Source organism: Furipterus horrens, unplaced genomic scaffold, assembly GCF_987537825.1.
Source record: "Furipterus horrens unplaced genomic scaffold, mFurHor1.1.pri manual_scaffold_12, whole genome shotgun sequence".
In the NCBI taxonomy this organism is placed as follows: Eukaryota; Metazoa; Chordata; class Mammalia; order Chiroptera; family Furipteridae; genus Furipterus; species Furipterus horrens.
Genome location: NW_028327182.1, coordinates 48847936 through 48858223, shown reverse-complemented (window position 1 = coordinate 48858223; position 10288 = coordinate 48847936). Strand labels below are relative to the sequence as shown.

Here is a 10288-nt window from a genome sequence, read left to right as displayed (position 1 = left end):
TTATATCTGCTCAAAGAGTCAAATTTTTTGAGCCACTGTGAACACTGAGTGTTTTAGTTTACATAGGATGAAGAAACATATCTGCCTGAGAAACAGCCCAATAAATGGTACCACTAAAATTTGAACCCAAGTTTCCAAATTCAATTCCCTTTCCTCTTTTTTCTTGTGGAGAAAACAGCAAGATCAATCATATTTGCAGTTCAGGCTTTTCCCCAGAATCAGTCAAACTGAGAAGTAGTGACGGGTTTCTTACTCCTCCACTCTAGTTCAATGTGTTGGTGAGGAGTAGCATCTTACACCCACCAAAAATAGTACAGGAAAAATTAAATGATTCTATTGAATGAGGAGTAGGGAAGGAGTCCCATGGAGCACCTTCTTACAAATATATTCTTATTCTTCACCCTTTGTAATCATGATTTCATTCAACCCTTTAAATCACTATGAATAAAAGCTGCCCTAAAGCCTTGCCTTGTGCCAACTTAACAACATCATTATTACAGTCTTGGGACCTAGCAGGTGAATGGGGAATGAGGAAAGGTGGGAAGCAAAGAAAAATGGGTGGCACAGTCACAGAAATCAGGAAGACAACCAGCTAAATTGAGTGGTTTCTAATCTAATGCACTTAAGTCAGACTCAATAAAGCTTGGCACTCATCCCTGTTCTGTGTTACTGATATCTCAGTAGATTCTAATTAGTATTGATATATTGGGCACTTGATAAAATCCTTTCTCATAGTTTTTTACACTGAGCCCTGTGAAAGTCATTAACAGTGTCTGCCAACTATTGTTGTTCCCCCCTACTTTAGGTACATGGGATTGTACTTCCTTGTCCGGGCCAGTTTTGTCCTATGTGTTATGTGTTTCTTCTAGGTAGAACTTTTAATTGTTGGTGCAAGGGCATTCTTTTCCTCTGGATGGAAACTGTCAACTTCAAGATGGTGACTGTTCTGTCCCTTGGGTCTTTGAATGATTGCTATCAACAGAGACCCTTTGACAACATGGGATAGGCATGTAACATGCAAGTATCTATGTCTCTATACACTCATGACCTATGGACATGAATCATGCATGAAAAATAAACTTTTATCATTTTAAGCCACCAAGATTTGGAAGCTTTTGCTACTGCAACATAGTCTAGCCTATCCAGATTAGTTCAGCAACCAAGATTTTGAACTGAGGATAAGTAAGAAAAGGGAGCTTTGAGGTAACAGGAAGCCTTTGCCAGAATCATGAGGAATTACATATCTCTAAGATTTTTGGTGTTCTAAGAGGACTTCTATTTCTGGAGAGGTGCAATATGAAGATCCCAAAGCCCTATTGAAGCCTATTTGAGTTTATGGACCCTCTCGTGATTCTAGAGGAATGACTATCAGTACTTGATACATGCCATAACTCCCTATAGGATACTCAATAAACAGCAATACAGACTGAAAAGAAAGTAACCAGCTGGAACAAAGTGCTGCCTTTTCACCTGTCTTCCCCACTTAACCCAGGGTCAGTATTACATGCATGCACTCAGGCTGTAAGGCTTGGGTTTGAATCCCAGCTTCATCATTTACCAACTGCATGACTAGTGGGAAAGTTGTTTGCATTTGTGAAGAGAAATTAACAAATCAATACAAGTAAAGGGCTTGGAACAATGCCTGGCACAGAGTAAGCACTATATAAGTACCAGTTACTAATATTATCAGTGTATCATTAACGTTGTCATTAGTTCATTTTTTGAGCTATCAGTGAGTATATATTTTTAATTAGACAGGTAAATCTGAATTAACATCTAATGGATTTTTTTCAAGCTACAAAGATATTTTAAGTGAAAATACAGACTTTAATATATATTTTTAGTTTCAAAGAATTTGCTAGCCATTCTGCTGCAGTCATTCAGATGATGATGCCTTGGCAGATGTCACTATAAAGCACCAGGCTGTCACAAATGGTACGTGTTCATCAGCCCAGGTGTTGTGTGATTCACAAAGCCAACGTTTACTGTTAGTTATTGGTGATAAATATTATCCTTGTCTCTAGATACCATCATTTTTAAAGTTTTCCTTGTGGCATATTCTTCACAGATCCCCAAATCTGTAGGACATATGGAAATATTCAGACCTTTTGTGATGGAGACTCATTTTTAACTTCTGATTGGACTCAGTGTTCTATTTTGTTAAATGACCACGAGTTTGAGTAATAGGGGAGTTCAAGGAACAACCAAATGGTGCATTGACATTTTTCAGGTAACATTCAGTCCCACTTGATGTTCCGAGTATTTGTCACCAAAACATCTAATACACTTTGGAGAAACTCCAGGAGCTCAGCGTGTTCACAAACAGCACGTGCTCCGAGAACATCAAGTATCCCTTGCTATCTCTTTGGCTGCTTTCCAAGGTGCTAGGAACCCATCATATGGCATTCATGATGGGGAGCACTGGCAGACTGATCCATGCCAGAAAGTTTGGCCAATAGTCTTCTCTGCATCCTCTGCCCCACTCCACTCCTCTGGTTTCAGTCTCTCACATACATGTGAGTCTGCTCTATGAGTTACAGTGGAACAGGAAGAATATTAATTAATCCTTATTTCATCCCTGGCAAGTTTAGGACAGCTCTGTTTACTTATTTTTTTTTAAGTCAGATTGCTTGCTGTAAAAGTTATACTCAGTAACATTTACTCTTTTTAGGTGTACAAAGTTCTGTTGTTTTTAACACAAAGGTACAGAAACTTCTTCTTCAGGGGTCCTCCTGAGAATGGCACTTCAATAGCTCAGATACCACTCAGGTCTCTGACTTCTGGATTTCCATTCTCATCCTTTAATCCCCCAAACAAGTGATAATAACCACTTTTTAACACAAAAGTAAAGGGCATATAAGCTCCAGTTTTCTATTAGGCCCTGAGAGACTGAAATAGCACCTTTCAACTCAGTAGTCACTTCTATATGTATTAATAATGCCTTTTTATTTTCTGTATTTCTGATATTTTGACATCTGGGGCTTTGCTGACATTGGAAGGACAGCTCCTCCCATGGTTAGCAGGTCCTAGAGATAGTAAATGACTTGCCAGCAAGTATCCTTTTTATATGCAAACTGTCTCCAAAATGGTTTTATTTAAGAACAACAGAGAATTGTAATTCAGAATATGCAGTTTAATACTGAACCACTCACAAGTCTGAAAAACAAAAGAGAGAAATGCCTTTTTATGGACTTAGAAAAAGCTGTTGTAAAGGAAGAACCCATTGGAAGAAATTGAATGTTCCAAGTATATTAACTTTTCATTGACTGCCTTATGGCAACCTCCTTTTGGCTGAGCTGTTACTGGGCAGGGAAGAACTTTTTCTTCTGCCTGTTGAGAGTGCATTGTAGTATCACTTCCTGTCTGAGATCCAAGTTATGTTTATTGTTGTTGGATTCAATGGTGTACATTGAGTGACACATGTATGAGAGTTTTCTCTTTTAGCTTCTCAACTCCATTTTAAATGCAGCTTCTGCCTTTTAATTTTCACAAAATGAACCAATCCAAAGACCACATGCCACCACTTCCCTTATTGGACTCTCACATACTGACCCTAATCATCCAGGGTCAGGTATCAGACAACTAGAGACAGCACCTGCACCCCAGAACCCTCTAAAATTATTCAAAATAGTCAATCCAAAACCTGCTTACCCTACCATGTCTTACATTTCCTGCAGAAACCACAATAAACGTTCTTGCTCACATTTTTCTCTCATTCCTTCTGCTCCTGACCAACCCTGGTGCTATCCAGTGTGGTCCTTCATGGCATGGCATGTTCACCTTCTCTTGGGAACTATTAGTGACAAGTTGTCTTTTCAATGGTAATCATCTCCTGATCTATTGGCTTCCCTGTACCTGAATAATAATAAAATCTACATTTTATAACAATATGCACCCACATATATTACAAAGTATTGGGTTGGCCAAAAAGTTTGCTTTTTTCTTTAAGATGGCTCTAGTAGCACTTATTTGTCTTTAACGTCATTCAAAACAATTTAGTTAGATTATATTGTGACAGTTGTCATAACAGCGTGTATTTAAAACACTTGTCAGAATTGATGAATTTTTGTGTAGCCATCTTAATATTGAAGATGGAAGAAAACTCACATTTTTGACATATGCTTTTTTATTTCAAGAAAGGTGATAATGCAACTGAAACACAAAGAAGACATCTGCAGTATATGGAGAAGGTGCTATGACTGGTCAAATGTGTCAAAGTGGTTTGCAAAGTTTTGTGCTGGAGACTTCTCACTTGACAATGCTCCATGGTCAGGTAGACCAGTTGAAGTTGATAGCAATCAAATTGAGACATTAATTGACAACAGCAAATGTTATACCACATGGAAAATAGCCAACATACTCAAAATATCCAAATCAATAAAGTTATTGGTGAAAATAAAAAATGTGTCTTTTATTTTACAGAAAAAAACTTCAACATTTTTTTTGGCCAACTCAATACATGTCCAGCTGATTACTTGAAGAGTTCTCACCAAGAAGCATGTCAATGACTGCCTTGATGCTCTTCAGTAACAACTGCATGGCCAACACATGGGCCAATGCTGACTCTCAGTCACAGTGTCATTAAAAATATAAACAGCTTAGGAAATCATTTTGTTAAAGTTAACATAAAATTCATTTATACAGATACTTACTGAACATCCTTATGTACCAGGTAGTACCAAAGATTCAAGAAAGAATAAGTTGTGGTCCAGACTTCCATATATCACCTTACATTCTATAGACTGTAGTGGCTAGTCATTGTGCTCCTGGCCTCATACTTATGGTGTTATGAGTGGAGTGTAGCTTGGGGATGCCAGCAACAAGGCAGCCAGAAAAGAAACTAAAGGTATTTGTAAGTGTAAAAGAATAAATAAAGTCTTTCTGCACCATGGATACCTTCTCTTGCTTGCTGAACCTCCAGCCTTTGGCCTGCTCAGTTACCTCAATTTGTATTTACCTTACACTTCCAGAAATTATTTTTAAAAAGAATGTGTCACTAGTATTTTCTAGATCATAGCCTGCAAGATTGGGCATAGCGGCTTCCCATCCTTGTTTAAGCAAGGAATGCAGTCAAGCTAAAACTGATTGCTGGCTCAGAGACTTTTATACCAGAGGAAGCATGGCCCAGTAAGATATCCCAGTGAAGGGCAATGTTGGCCAAGGAGGGCTTGCCAACCATAACAGCTGTTTATTAAATATCCACGTCTCCATATTAAGGCACAAAAAGGATTACCTGTGGTGGCTCTGTGTGGTTGATGGAGCCACATGGTAAGTTTATCCAATGGGTTGTAAGCAGAAGAGACATGTGTTAGTCACTTCTAAGCCAAGCACGTAATTGTTGAAGAGAAACTCTAAAGCTGCTTTGCCCAATATGGCAGCCACTAACTTCATATGGTTATTGAGCTCTTGAAATGTAGCTAGTCCAAATGAGTTGCATTCTAAGTATTAAATTCTTACACTGGACTTCAAAGAGTTAGTATCCAAAAAAAAGTATATATAAAAATGCATTCATGTATTTTATATTGATTATATGTGGAAATTATAATATAGGTTTAAATAGAATACATAATTAAAGTTAATTTCACCTTACCTTCATTTTGCCTTTTTAACATGGCTACTAGGAAATTTGAACTTAAATATGTAGCTTATATAATGTATTTCTACTGGACAGTGTGCCCCAAAGATATTTTCCCTCTGCTACAGAGATTGGGAATGTGCCATATAAGGTTGCTTCTGATGGCCAGAGTTCTTGTGTGGGACTGACAATAATGTGGAGAGAGCCCTTTATCTATCCTCAAAAAATAGCAGCATAAGCAAGAAATAAACCTTTTATTAGACTCAGCAACTGAGATTGGGTTTGTACATTATCACAGCCTGAAACAGTCCATTCAATATGATACAAAAAGAATGAAGTTATGATGGAGGCCTAAACAGACACATTGGGTCTCCCTCCAAAACTAAGAAGGAATACAACTACCTCAAAACTAGAGATAACCAGAAGTTCCAGAAAACTGAGCTGAATGGAAGTCCAACAAACAAAGATATAAAAAAGAAATACTCGACATCAACTCGGAGGAGGACCAGGGCGAGCGGCAGCCGCAGCAGCCGGCCTCAGAGTTTGCAGATGCAGCCCCAGCGGCGCCGGCGGCGGGGGAGCTGGAGGCTCCAGTGAACCACCTGGGGACTGGTGATGACATGAATGGGGACCGAGTGACAATAAAGAGGCCTCGTCGAGAGGAGACTCACATCTGTGAGAAATGCTGTGGAGAGTTCTTCAGCGTCTCGGAGTTCTTGGAACATAAGAAAAATTGCACTAAACACCCACCTGTCCTCATCATGAACGACAGCAAGGGGCCGGTGTCTTCGGAAGACTTCCCTGGGGCCGTGCTGAGCCACCAGCCACTCGGCTCAGGCAGTAAGAGGGAGGATGGGGGCAGCTCAGGAGACGTGAAGGAGAAGCCAGGGGCGGAGTCTGTTCTGTACATAAAGACAGAGACCGCCCTGCCTCCCACACCCCAGGACTTAAGCTATTTACCCAAAGGCAAAGTGACCAACACTAACGTCACTCTTCAAGCACTACAGGGCACCAAGGTGGCGGTGAATCAGCGGAGCGCGGACGCGCTGCCCGCCCCCCTGCCCGGTGCCAACAGCATCCCGTGGGTTCTGGAGCAGATCCTGTGTTTGCAGCAGCAGCAGCTACAGCAGATCCAGCTCACGGAGCAGATCCGCGTCCAGGTGAACATGTGGGCCGCCCACACCCTCCACTCCGGCGTGGCGGGAGCCGATACCCTGAAGACTGTAGGCAGCCACGTGTCCCAGCAGGTTTCTGCGGCCGTGGCTTTGCTCAGTCAGAAAGCTGGAAGCCAAGGTCTGTCTCTGGACACGTTGAAACAAGCCAAGCTACCTCACACAAACGTCCCTTCCACCACAAGCACTGTGTCCCCAGGGCTGGTGTCCTTCGCCTTGAGGCCGGATGGGACGAGGGTGCTTCCGAACCGCATCCCAGGTGCTTTGATACCTCCAGCCCCGAGCTCTGTGCTCTTCCAGAGCCCTTTCTCCACTGTGGCGTTAGATCCATCCAAGAAAGGGAAAGGGAAGCCTCCCAACGTGTCCCCGGTGGATGTCAAACCCAAAGATGAGGCCACACTCTACAGGCACAAGTGTAAGTACTGTAGCAAGGTTTTTGGGACTGATAGCTCCCTGCAGATCCACCTCCGTTCCCATACTGGAGAGAGACCCTTCGTGTGCTCTGTCTGTGGCCACCGGTTTACCACCAAGGGCAACCTCAAGGTACACTTCCATCGACACCCCCAGGTGAAGGCAAACCCCCAGCTGTTTGCTGAATTCCACGACAAATTGGCGACAGGCAATGGCGTTCTCTATGCCCTCTCTGTTCCTGTTCCCATAGCAGGTCGGAGCAGTCTCCCGTCAACATTTGTCCGAGCACAGCCAACCTATGTCAAAGTTGAAGTTCCTGGTGCCTTTGGACCCACAACAGTGTCCCCAGGCGTGACACCTTTGCTGGCGGCCCAGCCACGCCGCCAGGGAAAGCAACACGCCTGCACATGGTGTGGGAAGAACTTCTCCTCGGCCAGCGCGCTCCAGATCCACGAGCGGACCCACACTGGGGAGAAGCCTTTCATGTGCAACATCTGTGGGCGAGCTTTCACCACTAACGGTAACCTGAAGGTGGCAAAACTGCCAGAGGAGGAGCGTGAAGGAACTTCATCTCTAATGCCAACTTGCAAAAATAGAAAGCTTAGCTTGGTTCACAGCCCAGGAAAGGTCTGGAGCTGCCCTTGCTGCACCTGTGGCTTGAGGCAGGTGGCTCCTTGAACCTCAGTTTCCCAGGCCTGGGGAACATGGTCATGCTGACTTCAGGGTAGTGCTGCAGATGAAATGAGTTGTGTAGTAAAATGTTTCCCATTATACCTGGAACACCTGAACAGCTTCTCAGATGATTAAGAGCAAGTCACTTCTGAGTTTGATGAGATAACTCCTAACTTCTAAGGATGTCTGAAGATGAAATGAAAATGCCTCAGAAAACCTGGCACCTCCCAGATTCTTTGACTCTTTAATGAAGCTGGAAGAGGTTTGAAAACACAAAAGCCAGACCAGGAAAGTAATCCCAAAAAGGCGGCCAGGTTGAAGAAACAGTAGGCAGTATGATCATCTGATTCCCCCCTCCCCCATCCCTGCCCAAGAGAACTGATATCTGGAATTTTTTACATATGAAATCTAATTTTTAAATATAAACTAATAAATATGTTTGGGTAGAGCCAAACAAACCCTTATGCCAGCCAACTGTGGCTTTTGCCAACAAGTACTCACATATCTGTGTTGGTGGAAACCTTTCTGTCCCTCTTCCCGTAGGTCCACTATATGACACATGGCTCCAACAATAGCTCTGCTCGCCGTGGGAGGAAGCTGGCCATCGAGAACACCATGGCTCTTCTAGGAACAGATGCAAAGAGGGCCCCAGAGGTGTTTCCCAAGGAAATCATAGCCCCTTCCGTGAACGTGGACCCTGTCGTGTGGAACCAGTACACGACCATGCTCAATGGAGGTCTGGCCATGAAGACCAACGAGATCTCAGTGATCCAGGGCGGAGGCATTCCTACTCTCCCGGTGTCCCTGGGGGCCAGCTCCGTGGTCAATAACACCACTGTCGCCAAAATTGATGGCTCCCAGTCCGCTGCCAGCGCCGATGCAGAGAAGCTGGGGGCAGCCGACAGCGTCCTGAAGCACCAGTTCCCTCACTTTATGGAGGAAAACAAGATAGCGGTCAGCTAAGCGGCAGGAAGGAGAAGCGCAGCGGCTGCTCGTGAACGGGACTGTTCTTGTTTTTGATTTTGTTTCTGTTTTTTTAAGTAAGGAACCTATCTCCTCCTGTTTGTTTTCTTACTGATGTGCAGACGATGTTTACAGTTGTAACCACAACCTCAGGCAAGTCCTACAATCACGATGTTGCTATGCTGCTTTGCAAAAAAAAAAGTTATAGGAACATAAATACAGATTAGTATTTTTTCTTAATTTTGGAAAGAAGCGGGTCTTGCAAAGTAGCTTTGTTACTTGAGACAAACTATACATGAAAACTTTGTCCAGGCTAGAGTAACTATTTCCAAAGACTGCCACCTGTTTTCAAGTTGGAACTTACTGAACCACAGTGGAAAAGACAACTGTTTAGCCTAATCGGGGGGGAGGGGTGCTGTGTGTTTCTGTGGTGATGGTATGTGGGTAAATACATCTGTCGTTCTTAGGGACCTGCTTGATGTGCCACCCAACCCTGCACCCATTTTCTTTGAATGTACTTTTTTTTTTTTTTACTAAGGTTGTAGAACTACAAAATTTCTTCAGCCTTGGACCTTAAGTAGGGTGCCCTCCAATGGACTGATGGTAGTCCTTAGGGAGTCCATGCATGTTGCTGCTTATTGAAGTACAGGTCAGGGGGAGCCCCAGAGTGCCAATGTATCCCCTGTGCTTTCCAGATGCCACCTTCTTCCTGAACACCGGGCCAGGTGTGCACCTGAGCAGGGGACCTCAGGTGACTTAATTTAGTTTGCCAGTGCCTATTCTATTGAAGAAATGGGTTTTTCATTCTTGAAGAAACTCATGGAAGGGCATGTTTCTTATTAGAGGTTCACATATTAATTTTTATAAACATTTCCCTGATGTGACTTAATGCTAAGTAATTTTGAAGATTATTTTCCCCCCCCTTTTGTTGCATGAAGGTGACGAAGTTGGAACAGGCAAGTCCTGGGTATGAAAGCTTTAATTTATCTACCTCATTTATTTTTTATTTTTGTAGCCTTAGTCTCTTTTCCTATTTTATGATCGCTGAAAGTGTTCTAGTCCCTTTCTTAAACCTAAGGGTTGGTGTATTGGTGGGAGCAGCTGGACATTCGAGATGTTTCTGTGATTTTTTTTTTAATCCCCTTTTCTGTATATGTAATATGAAGCTAACAATAAACACTGCTTTTATGGTTTAACGAGGAAGAAGGAAAGACCCTAATTTCTGCGTGGAGGAGTCTTTCTCCCTCAATGTGGAAATGTAGAGTGGGAAGATCAAAAGTGGGTCTCTGAGTGATTGCACCTGACTTGTGGATCCAGAAACATTGTTTCGTTTTTGCCATGTTGTGCCTTTCCTCCTGGGATTGTAAGTGAACACAATGATAGCACCTGTTCACACTGTGAAGTGGATGCTGTTACAGAGGACACGCCAGAGCCTTGCTCACTGTTGGCCTTGTGAATGTATGGTGTACGGAGAGAACCCTATAGTTGTACTGCT

At 42.9% G+C, this 10288-nt stretch overlaps 1 protein-coding gene across 1 annotated transcript; it reads left to right on the top strand.

The window, feature by feature from the left end:
* Positions 1-5119: 5119 nt before the first annotated feature.
* LOC149996151 (sal-like protein 4) lies at positions 5120-8920 on the top strand. Its single transcript, XM_090258204.1, has 3 exons — positions 5120-5127; positions 6042-7689; positions 8374-8920. Exons 1-3 carry the CDS (start codon positions 5120-5122, stop codon positions 8791-8793), a joined length of 2076 nt encoding a protein of 691 aa, XP_090114330.1. The 3' UTR covers positions 8794-8920.
* Positions 8921-10288: the final 1368 nt, after the last annotated feature.

What these genes read in the sequence shown, in the direction of transcription:
- LOC149996151 (XM_090258204.1), top strand. An exon ending in CCACTAACGGTAACCTGAAG is followed by an intron (nt 7,690 to 8,373) that starts GTGGCAAAACTG and finishes CTCTTCCCGTAG; the next exon opens with GTCCACTATATGACACATGG.